The 13,561-nt window shown below is 58.6% G+C and overlaps 1 protein-coding gene across 1 annotated transcript in view; it reads right to left on the bottom strand.

Annotated features, from left to right (window-relative positions):
* PKP1 (plakophilin 1) overlaps positions 1–12,681 on the bottom strand; it is a 44,689-nt gene extending 32,008 nt beyond the window's left edge. Inside the window, exons 1-2 of the mRNA XM_007167245.2 lie at positions 12,276–12,681; positions 3,167–3,264 (exon numbers count right to left, since the gene is read on the bottom strand). Coding sequence (XP_007167307.2) covers positions 3,167–3,264; positions 12,276–12,621 — 444 coding nt within the window. The 5' untranslated portion in view covers positions 12,622–12,681. The remainder of the gene's footprint in view (positions 1–3,166; positions 3,265–12,275) is intronic.
* Between the last annotated feature and the right edge of the window lie 880 nt (positions 12,682–13,561).

Genomic DNA, 13,561 nt, shown 5'->3' with positions numbered 1-13,561 from the left:
TCAGGTTAGGAGGCCAGGGGTCTCGTCTGCTCTCCCATTAACCAGCCGTGTGACCCTTGTCTTTGCTGGGCCTGAGTGTCCTCAACTATGAAATGCCAACCATGTTGGTCTCTAATAGTCCCCGAGTCTGGTTCTGAGAACTGGCAGAGTCTGCTCATCTGAGAAACAGGGCTGGATGTGTCCCACCCTTTGCCCCAGCTCACCTGCTCCTGCCTGGGCCTCTGGGCCCCAGTGGTGCTGACCAGCAGATACGGTCTCCGAGGACCAGGAGGCTGGAGCGGCCAGAAGAGAACAGAGAACGACTGGCCAACGACTTTCTCGGGACCAGTTCTTCTTTTCCTTAAGCCCCTTGATGCTTTTTGTGTGTCAGACTAACTTTGTTTCATTCTATTACAAGACCCTCTATATTCAATTTTCTTATCTTGTGATATGAGTGATCATAGATTATAAATAGTATGATGAGATATATATATATATATATAATCTGTTTTTTTAAAATTAGAAGACTATTGCTGAAATAAGGTAAAATCATAAGGTAACACCACTGCTTTTTAAACATTTTTAGAACTTTCTTTTTGGAAGTGCCCACAGATCCTTTGCATATTTAAATAAAATATATAGTCAGTGGTGACCCATCTTTGTTATTTGAAGTTGATTTGATATTCGAAACTGAAGACAAATCTGAGGAGTGAGGCTCTCAGAGGGCTTAATATCATTTCTGCTCAGACACAGGTCCTGACAACACAGAAATGGGGCTGGTTTTCTTAGATGGCCCCTAAAATGGCACTAACAACAATTATATTTTATAAAAAAACAATTTTTTTAGAGGTTCCAGAAACACTTCCGGCAATGGCAGCACAGCTGGACTCCTCCAGCTTAGCAACTGACACGTGCATTCGATTTGTCTGCGGTCCTCCCAGGGCGGATGGAGGCTCCTCCTCCGAGGGTCCGCGTGCCCTGTTCTCTCCCCGTGCCCTCTGCGCTGGTTTCTTGGGAGGGGGGGCACTGAACTCCCCTGGCTCATCCGTGCCAGCCCTGGGAAAATCCCACGGCACCGCTATTGCCTTGCCCCCTGCTCCCCTTCCCCTAAGTCCTGACTAGCGGTTCTGCCATCACGGCTGACGTGCTCGGCTCCAGCATCAATCCTTCCACCCATCCCCCTCCCTCCACCAAATCCCCGTCCCAGAGCCCCTCCTGAGCTGAGCGAGCCAGGACGTGCCCAGGCAGCTCCTGACCTGAGTCACTCTGAAATCCCGGCGGCAGAGAGAAGGAGTGAGGAGGGCTGGGCCTTGGGGTTCGGGAAAGGAAGGAATTCTCACCGGCGTCAGAAAACAGTCACAGGGAGGGTGTAGGGGCAGCTGGGAGCCGGTGAGGATCGAGCTAATGGCCCAGAAGCAATGCTCAACCCAGCCGCACACAGGTTCTCCCAAGAAGGCCCTCAGAATGAGTGCCCTGCAGGTTCCGGTTACAAATCTCCACATGTACTAACCCCTCACTGCCCATCTGATGACGCGTCCCGGTTAATTTAACACGTCAACCCCTGAGTGGAGGTGAAGCACGCGCAGATGAGAACACTGATACCCAGAGAAATCAGAGCTTGATCTGCAGTCACAGAGCCAGAGAGCAGCAGGCCCAGGGCGGGAACCCAAGTGCCAAGTTCTGACTGGGCAACGCAACTTTGTAAAGACACATAACATCTGCGCGGTCAGCATGATGACTCATCTGACTGCTGGTCCCGTCCAGGGACCTGCCCTCCTTGGGTCTCTCCTAATCCTTTTCACGGCGTTATGAGGTCATCTTCTCAGATTCTGCCCGGTCATCAGTCTTTCTGTCAAAGCCCTTTACTCACACCTATGCCTGGTCTGGCAGCCTACTGGGCTCAGTCAACCGTATTTATCAGTTATCGGCACTGAGGGTATCAACTGACATCAAGAATCAGGGAACAGGGAGGGAAATAAATTCACAGCAAACCTAGTTAAACCTGTACCATGCAAGAAAGACAAATCCTCCCAAATCAGCCCCAGTGAGAACTTAGGTAGGAGGGAATCAAGCGGATGACAAAGAACACCTAACTCATAAACCACCCACCTCTCTCTTGCCCGGGACCCCAACATCTGTGAGCAATGTGGACTCAAAGCAAAAGGTCCTAAAACCTGAGGCCCAAGCAGACGGAGCCCAGAGTCCCATGGAGAAGCAGCCTTTATCCCCAGCTGCACAGGCCTGAAGGGCCTCCCAGAAGAATTTCCAGAACAATATAGGCTAATGTTGAAATTAGCAAAAATAAAGGAAAGTCACAGAATTTGCAGACTGGGAGAAAACCTGGGCATCACCTAACCCAACACCCCGATTGTGGGGTAGAAGAAAACTCCTGCGTGGGCTTGTATGGTTGAACCAGGGCATCTGCCCTGGTGCTTGGTGGAGAGTTAGGGCTAAAGAAATATTTGTTCAGTAATGGGTGGATGGGCATAGTGGGATGAGATCACACAGAAAGACAGTGGCAGGGCCAGGATTAAAGGATCTAGGATAATCTCTACTCATGCTAATATTTTTAAAAAATTCTTAAGAATGATTACAATCAGGTTTTTTTTAATGCACATTATTTCGTTTCGTCCTGACAACAATCCCCAGAGGTAGACTTTGTTATGTCCATTTTACATGTGGGGGAACTGAGACCCAGAGGTAGAAGAATCTCGCCCAAGGTCACACGCTCAGCAGTAACACAGCTAGAATCTGAACGCGGGTTTGTCCAACTTACAAACTCAAGCCACATTCCCCCCTGGGCACACATCCTTGGTCATCAGCACATACTGAGGAGAGGGATTTTTCTATAAACATCTAATCTATACATGACTGGACCATGAGAATTCAAACTTCTTTCAAATCTATGACCAAATCAGATATATTGGGAAATGGATTTTTTTAATATGATGTTTTCTTTACGCTTTTTCTAAAATGTTCTCATCTGAGACATTCAGAAATATCCAGTCAGACAGGAGGCTGCAGTAAGAGCCACGTGTGAAATGATGGCCAAGCAAACGGACCCGGTCAGAGCTGGGGGGCCTCCCCTCGGGGACCGTTCCCACCCCGCATCACTGTCTCGGCAACCAGGACACGCCTTCTCCTCCACAAAGCCTGAGCCGACACCCTGCGGGAAGCAGCTCCTTACCGGATAACCCCACGAGCCGTTCCCCGCCTGGAACGTCGAGTAGTAGCTGCTCCGGCTGGTGGTCCCGCAGCTGTTGTAATTGTCATCATACATGGAACCTTGAGGACAGGGGCAGGGGTTAGGCCATTCGCTCCCCCCAGCCCTCCTCCCCATGGTGTCCCCTCTGCATCTGATGCCCTGCGGACCTCGGAGGAGACCAGGGCTGAGGCCTTGGAGGAGGCGGACGGGGAACCAGGCTTCTGCTCGCCTTTCTCCCGCTCTCCACCCGCCCCTCCACAGCCAGACGGCTGCAGGGTCAGCTCCGAGGGCCTCGGCCGACCCCTTCCTGGGGGTCTACCCCTGTGGCCGGGGGTGGGCTGACACCTACAGGTCAGGAGTTGGCCTGGAGGGCCTCAGGCCCCCGTCGTCCCGGTCCAGGGAATCACAACTCCGAGTTCTACAAGGATGACCTTCCCACTCAGGGACGACAGCCAGGAGCTCCACATGCCAGGTCCAGAGCCCCAGGGCCGCAGGGCAGCTCCGGAGGGTCCCAGGCCAACGCCACGCAGGACTCTGGCTCCCGAGCCCAGCCTTCCGCCCCCTCCTGCATCTCCCAGGTGCCCCAGCTGCTGAAGGGGGAGCGGCCACCAACCTCAGAGGCCCGGTGAGGATTAATTAACTGTTTTCCGAGTGCTTGGGGGCCCACAGACGACAGGCTCCGGGGAGGACAGAGTGTCATTACTATTATGGAGGGTAAAGTGGCTTTGGATTTCAGAAGGCAGCCTGGACGCTAGGCTCCTTCACCGGATGGCTGGGGAACCCGAAAGGACAGCCCAATTCTGCCCACTGTCCTGCTGCCCTTGAAGCGTGGCTGACAGTGACCTGCCCGGGGCTTTGCTCACGCCGCGTCTCGTGCCGAGTCTGCCTTCCTTCCTCGGCCGCAGCCACTGAATCGCAACCGTCTGTAAACCCAAGTTCAAAACCTGTAACCGGGCCCCGCCCAAGAGGCTGTCCTGCTGTCCGTACCCCAGGTCACAACCTGCCTGGTGCCCCATTTCCTAGACTAGGAACCATGGCTCTATGGCCTGGGCATCCGGGGCAAGGGTGGTCCTACCCTCGTACTAAGTGATGGCCCCTGGGGAAAGTCGACCCAGGGAGAGGGGATTGACCCCAGCATCAGGGCAAGGGTCTGGCCGGGATCCCACCTGGCTCAATTCACCCCTCCCCGTCGGCTGTGCCCCCTCAGACTCCCAAGCCTTTGGGGGTGGGCGCTGGAGCATCTGAGCTGGGGGGAGAAGACAGAGCAGAGGGGCAGCTTTGGGTTGTGGCAGATGTCCCTGCCTGGTGCTACCTCCTCTGTCCAGAGCCCCGACAGCTCACAGGAGGGGCAGTGCCCTCGATTCTCCACACCCCCCATCATGGAGGATCAACTGGCCACTGGGGCTGCCAGCTGTGGCAGAGACCCCCTGCCCTGGGCGCCTAGTGGTGTTGGAATTGGTCCTGGCTCTGGCGTTTGGGCAAGGCACTTGCCTTCTCTGGGCCTCGGCTTCCTCTTCTATAGAGAGAGGGGTTTGGCCTCTCTGTACCCCAAGGTCCCGTGGTTGTGTGATTACAGTGACTCGTGCCTGATGGCATTCAGGGAAGCCTGACCTCTCTTCTCTAGAGACAGGGTTCAGCAAGGAAGAAGTCTGGGCATCAAAGGCTACATCACTACCTCCTTTGCTGCCCCCAGAGGTGTCCCCACCCCAGAAAGCCCCAGGCCCAGGCCTGGCTCCAGAAGGGACGCCCCTGCGGCTCTGATTACTCCAAGCTCCCAGCTGAATGCAGGCAGCTCGTGCCTCTTCCTTTCTCCGGAAGCTCTGGAAAAGCTGCCTTCGTCAACCTCATGGGCGTGGACCCCCAGAACTCGCTCTCACCGAGAAAAGGGGCTGCAGCCAGGAACCCCGGTGGCCGACAGCCAGTGTCCCGTCCATCTCCCCTCCGTCCAGCCCACTTCTGACACCCCTTCCAGGGCAGGGCAGGGCAGGGTTCACTTGGGGATTTCTCACCCAAGGGCAAGAGTGGGTCAGCCAGCTGCTTTGGATGGAAAATCTGGGGTGGTGACAGACACAGAGTTCTGGGAGAGGCGTCCCCAGGAGGCTCTGTGGAGGGCAGGCTCTCACGGGGCCTCCGCCCTGCTCGGGAGGGAGTCTGTCAGCAGTGATGTCACTCGCCCTCTTGGTCATCAGGTGAAGCATATCCTCCCCCACACCCTGCACCTGCCCACCTCCCTCTCATTCTCCTTTGTGTGACAGGTGGGGAGTTCTCTGCCATGGAGGCAGATGACCTCTGGAGTACCCCATCATTCCAAGGCCAGTCCCTGTGACCCAGGGGGGATTGTGGTGATGACAGGTGTGGGTTGTAACTCTCACTTCTGGTTGGGCCAAGGCCTCCAGGCCCTTCCAGGCAGCTCCTGAAGGCATCTCCCCAAGATCACCTGCAACTGGGGGTCAGATGGCCTGACTCCCACCGTGAGCTGTTTGGTTTGGCCTCCTTGTGAGAATGAGGCTGCCATCACACCAGCCAGCACTGCTTCTCTGGCAGGAGGCAGCTGCCCTTGGGCCGAGGTTTCAAGGGTGGGGAGTCCAGAGACCTTACACACTTGCAGTCACACCTTGCAGTGTGCCAGATACCCAGAGGGGTGCAGGCGGGAGGCGAGCCGTTTGTGAGACTGTTGCTCCCACAGCAGAAGCGAGCACTCCCTCTCCTGACCCTGGGGGGTCTGGTTGGGAAGTACCACCCTCTGAAAGTCAAGTTCAGCAGGAAGAACAAGGAGCTTCTCACTGAGAGTGACGGGACAGCTCTGATGGCCTGCACTTCTCCACTGGCCCCTTGACCTCTCTGGACGTCACTTCTAGGAAGCCTTTCCTGATGACCCCCACCTGGTCCCCGTGCCCCAGGCTGCCTGTCCTCTCAGTGCAGGGTACGGTGAGGTACGGTCCCCCTGCCCGGCTCTGGTGCCTTGAGGCTCAGTGTCCCCATAACCGCAGCAGGGGACTGGGGTCCTTGACTCCACTCAACCAGGCCCCCCTCCCACCCAAAGTGGTCCCTGGCGGGTCGGTGAACCGGGGAGAGACTGGAGCCAGAACGCCCAAGGCTATATTCTCAGGGAGGATTCTTGGCCCAGGGGTGGGAAGGGAGGGGAGTCCCAGCACCAGCTTGCCCCACAGTCACCCCACCTCCCGGGGAGCACTGCGCCTGCTGTTGTCGCTGGAAGGGCCCATGGGCCTTTCCGTGTGGCCCAACTGCGTGTCTGCCTCGAGGCATCTGCCCTCCCGCAGAAGCCCAGGGTCAGAGAGCAAAGGTCTGCCTTCCCTGCGCACCAGCATCGGGGTCAGAGAGCAAAGGTCTGCGGTCAGAGAGCAAAGGTCTGCCTTCCCCATGCACCAGCATCGCTGGCCGCTCCCTACGCTGCAAGCCTCGCTCCGGGTCATCGCTCCGAGTGACAAGCCATCTCAGAAAACCCACCCTGCACACGGCAGCACCCCGGCGCCCCTTCCCTTTGGCCTTGCACGGTGGCCTGACTCTCCCTGTGTCACTGGGCAGCCCTTTGTCAGGACGCCTGGGACCCCTTCCCCACTGGGACAGGTGAACCTTTGCAGGGATGACTCATCCTTCCACCTCCCAGCTTTCCATGGGTCACACCCACCACGCCTGAAACATTCCTGCTCTCCTTCTCAGCCAAGCCTCTCCCTGGAGCCCAAACTCTGCACCAACCCAGCTCCTCCTGGAGAAGACCCACCCCACCCCAGCGCCCCAGCTCTCCCTCGGAGCCGTGTCAGCACTCGGTCTACCTGCTCGACACACTCTGTGCTGTACATTCTCTGTGTGTGTCTGCTGGGGGCGCTCTCCACCCACCCCGACCCAGGACCAGACTCCACCTGGACAAGGCCCTCGAGGCACTGGCCAGCCTGGCTGAAGGGCTGCCCCAGGGGCAGAGGTTGTCCGAAATGCCTCTCCTCCACCCCAGTCTCCCCACACCCCCGTCCCTGCTAGCCACAGGCCCGCACACAGAGGGGTGTCTGTGAACCTGCCTCTCACAAGGCTCCTGCCTCTTCTAGCTGCTTCTGCACTTACATCTGTTCCTTAGCACAAAAAGCTTCAGAAAGGAAGCCCACTGTCCCTCGGCCTCAGAAACCCCTTGACTTCACCCCCTAAATCCCTCCCATCCAGGGTGCCCAGCAGGGCGAGGTCCACAGCAAGAGGAATTTAAGTTAGACAATAAGAAGAACTGTCGGAAGAGAGCATGGAGATGTCTGGGCCCCCGGACTGTCCCGCAGCCCAGCTCCTGCCCCTCGAACATCGCAGGGGATGTTCTGCCCTCCACCCAGGCCAGCGGGGCGCTCGTGCACACGCCGCCCTTTCCTGGACGGGAGGAGTTCAGCTCAACCCCACCTGACACTCTGGCGCAGTCTCTGCCCTTTCCTGGGCACGTGTACAGGACAGAAATACCAAAGCACACTGGGGTGTGTTCAAACCCAGCTCTGCTGGAATCCTGCTTCTTCTTCTTCTGATCTGTGTGTGGCCACCACTAAGCCTAAGTGTTGGACTGAGGGCGGGAGCATGCTGGGGCCTGGGCTCAGCCCCCCGAGGGGGGTCCAGGGTAAAACATCAGCAGCAGCAACTGCCACACTAGATGTCCATCCCTGTGTGTGTGTGTGTGTGTGTGTGTGTGTGTGTGTGTGTAGAGATGTGTGCCTGTGATGGGGGTGGTCCCCACAGTGGGTCTCTGTGTGAGGGAGGGTGAGGACGAGAACAAGGATTCTTGAACTTTGCTGCATATCAGAATCGCCTGGGAGCCTTTAAAAGTCCACGCTGTCCCCATACTAACTAAACCAGAACCTCTGGGGGCTGGACCCAGGTGCTTGCATTCTTTAAAATTCCCAGACTATTCCGATGTGTAACCATGCTTAAGAACAGTGCTTTGGGGGATATTTTTTGGTGATCTGATGCTTCCTGGAAGGAAACCGTGAGGGCTGTGTCTTGAGGGGAGGAGCTTTTTTGCAGCTGCAGACGGTTTGGGGAAACGGTCTGCAGAGGCAGTGAGTTATGCATCTATTTCCAGTGAAATATCTGGAGATGATCTCACCCCACCTCTTACAGTTGCACAGACCCAGAGTGGGGCAGCCACTTGCCCAAGATCACACACCAGCTGGCAACAGATCGGAGAGAACTCAAGCCTCCTGACACCAGCTGGACTCCTGCCGCTGCACAAGCTGCGAGTCGGGCTGTGTGTGAATGTGTGTGTGCGTGAGGACACGCGTGTGTGTGTGCACAGCGGTGGGTATACGTGTGCATACGTGCGGGCCTGTGTGGTGTGTGCCTACAAAGAACCTCACATGAGGCTACCTTCCATGGAAAACAGTCCTCCATTTTGTTTTGTTCAAACATCACATAACTTCTACGGGTCACACCCTATCGCAGAAGTAGCTCCCAGAGTTTTAAACCTAGAACAAGTGGCTTATTGATATTTACAATTCCGTGCGTGGGGAGAGGAATTTCTTTTGTTTTGTTTATTTGTTTTCTAATCTCTGTCCATGAGCTTAGCAAAGGAGCAGGATCCAGGGGGAACACCCCGGAATACTCGGCATTTTTGCATGTGTTGTAACAGGCCGGTGGAAATTCTGGCTAAGCCCTCAGCTCCGAGACGAGAGGCACTGTCAAGAAATGAGAACTGGTCCGCTTGAAGTTAACGAAGATGTTTCCCTGCTGGGGCAGGCCTAAGCACAGACGTCACGTACCTCCTCCCGTCTCAGCTTTGGTCCCGAGGAAATAACCCCAGAAGAGACACCTGTGCCCAGCCTGCGGTCAGGGCAGGACCCTTCCAGGAGAGTAGAGAGAGCAGAACCTCCCCGGGGGGAGGCTCACGCCGAGACACAGCCCCCCACGAATCCAGGGAGCCGGCCAGCGGGGCCCTAAGACGGGGTCTTGGCTCCCCTGGGCACAAGCCTGCCCCCAGGAGGGCCCCGGGGAGCAGGACACCTGCTCAGCGCACCCCACCCCCACCTCTGACCATCACAGGTGGGAAACGGTGCTTCTGAGAAGAGTGGAGAAGGAACCCTCGGGCCCAAGGCTGATGCTGGCTCACGGGGCAGTGGGCAGAGCGCGTGGGTTAGGACTCCCTGGAGTGATGTGCAGAAGGCAGCCAGTTCCACCGAGCTGTGTGTGTGTGTGTGTGTGTGTGTGTGTGTGTGTGTGTGTGTGTGTGTGTGTGTGTGTGTGTGTGTGTGTGTGTGCGCGCGCGCGCGCGCGCGCGCGCGCGTGTGGCAGCGGCGGCTTTGGACTTGGATCAGAGGAGATTTGGGTTCAGCTTTAGGAAGAGATTCCAAGCGGAGTAGAAAGGACATGAATATGGCAGCGTCTCCTCTCGGGCCAGACGACAGTGCACCAGTCCCCCACCCCACGGTCCGCCCCGCAGGGACTACCCGCCGGCCACAAGGAGGTCGTGTTTCCCAGCCCCGATCTCAGGCTGGGCAGCCAGGTCCCCACGTTCCTCCCGCTTCCCACGTGGTCTTACCCCGCTGCCCACAGGGACCCTCAGGAAGCGTGGGCAGCAATGCTCAGGGGCCCCATTCAGGAAAAGATGGGTGGGCAGGTCCCAAGCAGCCTCCTCCTGCAGGGTCTCCGGCCCCCGAGAACCCCTCCCTAACCGGGACTGCCTGACAGGGTGGGCCATGTGTCTGGGCCCGTGTTCTGGGGAGGGCACGGCAGAGACGGGCGTTCATGCCAGGCTTCTCCCACGGGGTCCCACACCCAGCCCTTGGAGGCTCAAGGCCCCTCCCTGACAGGATGGAAGGCAGCCCTATGGGGCCGGCTCCGAACAAAAGGCAATCCTACTGCCAGGACCTTGGGTGGCTGATTCCTGACTGTCCTCCGCGGGCTACAGGGAGAGGCAGCTCCTCTGCGGGCAGTGGGGCGCGCCAGGCCTTCTGCAGGGCGGGGGCCCAGGAGGATCAAAGACCCCAGAGAAACCTGCTCTTCTCTCTCAGGCAAGTGAAAGAGAATTCGAGTCTGTCCGGGGGGCCAGGGGGATGGCCTGGGGTGTGGTCCTTCCACAGCCGCCAATCACCCCTCCCGGGAACCAGAGCAGACACATGGAGTGAAATCAACAGGACAAAGAGGGACCAAAGCGGGGAGAGGCAAACCGGGGGACGCTGGGGCAGCGCTGGCGAGGAGACAAAGCCAGATCAACCAGAAAACCAGATCAACCAGCCGCAGGTGGCCTGACGGCCTCTCCCAGCTACAGTGCCGCTGGGGAAACTGGTCAGAGCAAAGGGTAGCGGGGACACGCCTACAGGGCCAGCCCTCGGAGAGGGACGCACTAGCCACCAGAGTCCACCCCTGCCTGCTGACGCCCCTGGAGGACCTTGGGATGCAGAAGTGGAGAGAAGAGGGATGGATGTCACCCACTAAGAGAGAGGCCAGGCCACAGCGCTCAGCCAGCGCCCCATTGGGGGGCACCGGGGCTGGTCTGAGACTTTTCTGGAGCTGTGAGCCCCAAGCTCAGGCCAGGGACGGAGCGGGTGTGGGATGGGGACAGGTGAGGCTTCAGCGAGGGAGAGAGGAGGTGGGCTTGAGCTGTGACTGGGCTGTGGTCAGAAGGAGGGGCACTTTGTCTCCCAAACCTACTTCCAAAAAAGGCTGGAAGCAGCTACCAAGGCACCAAACAAAAGGGAAGGAGGCAAGCGCTCTGGAGGCTGTGGCCTTGAGCGGGGGTCTGGCAGGAGAGGAGTAGGGGGCCCAGGCCAGGGCAAGGGGCACAGCCGCACAGGCCTTTGGGTTTGGGGTGCAGGGGAGTCCTCGGCCAGCCATTTTCTCCCCCTCAGCTCTACAGTGGCCACTTGGGCGGGGGCACAGAGGTTGAAATCGTGAGCTGGTGTGTGTGTGTGTGTGTGTGCGCGCGCGCGTGGGAGAATGGGTGAGGATTCATCTCCTTTGTCCCCCCCTCTTTACTAACCCCATTCTCCCCGCTCTCTCATGAACACCTGACTTGATCAATATATCTCTTTTTTTCAATAAATAAATTGAAATTTTGGTTGACCTGTACTGGTTGACCTGTACTGGTTTGGTTGACCTGTACTGGTTTGCAGTCTGCAGCGTCTTTATTAGCATTTAACTAAATTTAGCTAAATAAATAAATAGAAGGTGCCCTGATTTGTGTGTAATTCTCACTGGGAATGCTCTGTATGAAAGCGTTTGGTCTAAAAATCCTCCACACAGGGCCCTGTCAGGTATCATACCTTCCTCCTTGCGTTTCAGGGGTCCTACCCCTTTCTCCTGGCCGCCCCCAGGTGGGGGACCTTACCGTGAAGAGGAGAGGGCTGGCCAGGCCGGCACCTAGATGGACAAGTGCCCACCACGAGGGCCCAGCAAGGCGGGGGTCGGGGGCGGGGGATTCCCAACCTTGTCCACCGAAATTCCCTACTTCGGGGCACTTGTTTCTAGGCAAGCTGCGTGGGGCAGGGCAAATCCCGTGGGAAAGTGGGTTTCTCTCAGCCACGGGAAAGAGGGCATCCTGGACCCCTTCCCGGCCTCAGTCCCCAGGGTCCGCACTGGCCCGGGGCGACCTTGGAAGCACACATGCCTCTTCCAGGTGTGAGGCTCCCGCTACCACGCCGCGCAGTCACAAGGGCTTGTCCGCTCCCTGCGCCACCTCCCCGGCCGCCCGCCCCTCCTGGGCCTCCACTCGGGTCTCCGTGACTCCCTGCCCGTCCGGCAACCACGCACCGCCCTCCCCCCAGAACCCCCCAGGCACTGGGATCCCGCAGCTAAGTCCGGGCAGGATGGGGCGGGATGAGGGAGGCGCACGACCCCGGGCGACCGGGTAAGACAGGACGCGGACGGAGACAGTTCCCCGGAGCAGGCCGCGGAAGAGAAAGCCCTGGGCCCCGAGAACGGCCCTGACTGCGTCTCCCACCACTCCGCCACCCCCCAACACCGTGAGCACGCCGCCGAGCGGCTCGGGCCGCGGCTGCACAGTAGACCCGGCGGCGGGAGGGAGCGCTGCTGTGGTCTGCGCGCGCCCCGCGCCCCACCGCCCGGGAGGGGCGCCGGGGAGGGGCGCACGGCCACGCGCGCATCCGGCCTTTACCTCGGTTGGAGTGGCTCAGGGTGGACGACTGGGAAGACTTGGGCTTCTGCCGCTTGACGGTCATCATCACCTGCTCCTGCACGCGCTGCCAGCCCGACGTGCCGGTCTTTATCTTCTGGTCCGACGGCAGAGCCAGCGTCGAGTTGTCCTGGAACTGGAAGCATTCGTAGGCCAGGGCGGTCTTGAGCGGTGAGTGGTTCATGGCGGCGCGGGGCGCGGGCCCGGAGAGCGAGCAGCCAAATGCGAGGTGCGGGGTGTGCGGGGTGTGCGGGGTGTGCGGGGTGCGCGGCGTGCTGGGCGGCAGCGGGAGGGGGCTCTTCCCGTGCTCAGCGGCTCCCTGAGCCATCGAGGGACGGTGCACGCGCGTGACGGTTCCCGGCTGCTGCTCTCGGCTGCTGCTCCCGGCGCGTCCTGGTCCAGGCACTGGCGGGCCCGCCCTCCGCCGGACTGGATATACCGCCCCGCCCGGCGCCGCCCCCTCCCCGCCGCGGCCGCTCCAGCGGAGCCCCGGGCGCTGAGCTGCGGGCCGGGCGCTCTGGGGGCAGGGCTTCAAGTCCCGAGCCTGGACCGTGCTCTCTCTTCCTTTGTCCCCCTTCCCTCTCCCCGCGACCTGCCGATGTGAGGCCTCCGCCCGGGGAGCCGCCCTCTGTCCCGGTCCTGCGCGCTCAGGGATAGAGTGCGTGCTCAGCTCGGGACTGAGAGAGACTTCTCTCTAGGAAAAAGGAGTCTTTCTCGACTGGGCCCCCTGCACAGCCAGATGCCCATCTGCCTCCGTGCAGAGGTCACTGCGGAGGCCAGCCCTGTGGATGGGGGCTCCCAGGTTGACGGCAAGGAGCACAGCCCGGTCCAAAGGCTCTGCTCTAAGACAGCTTCCAACCTGCGGGGAGGGGGTGAAGGCCTGAAGCCCACACCAGGATGAGACTTGAGATGCAAAACCACAAAGTAGTAACCAACCCCCCAGGGCATGGGCATGCCAGGGGAAACACCAGGTAAACAGTGGATGTCTCTGAAACTCCAGACTTAGCCCCTAAAATGGGTGCCTGGTACATCTTAGGGGCTCAATAAAAATATGTTTTAATGGATGAATAAATGAAGACTAGCTAATTTAAGGTAAATTAAGTCTAATTTGAATCCTACCCAGATCCTTACTGAAAAACCGTAAGGTAGCCTACCCCTTAAAAGTACCCGGTTGTGGACTTACTTTATCCTAGGACGTTGTGTGCACTCTCCCATACTCCCTGGGGCGTGTGTAGTGATGCTTCATTCTTGTAGCATTGTCCTCAGGC

This window comes from Balaenoptera acutorostrata, chromosome 1 (genome assembly GCF_949987535.1).
Source record: "Balaenoptera acutorostrata chromosome 1, mBalAcu1.1, whole genome shotgun sequence".
In the NCBI taxonomy this organism is placed as follows: Eukaryota; Metazoa; Chordata; class Mammalia; order Artiodactyla; family Balaenopteridae; genus Balaenoptera; species Balaenoptera acutorostrata.
Note: the sequence above shows the minus strand (reverse complement) of the source record. Positions and strands in the feature narration are given on the sequence as shown.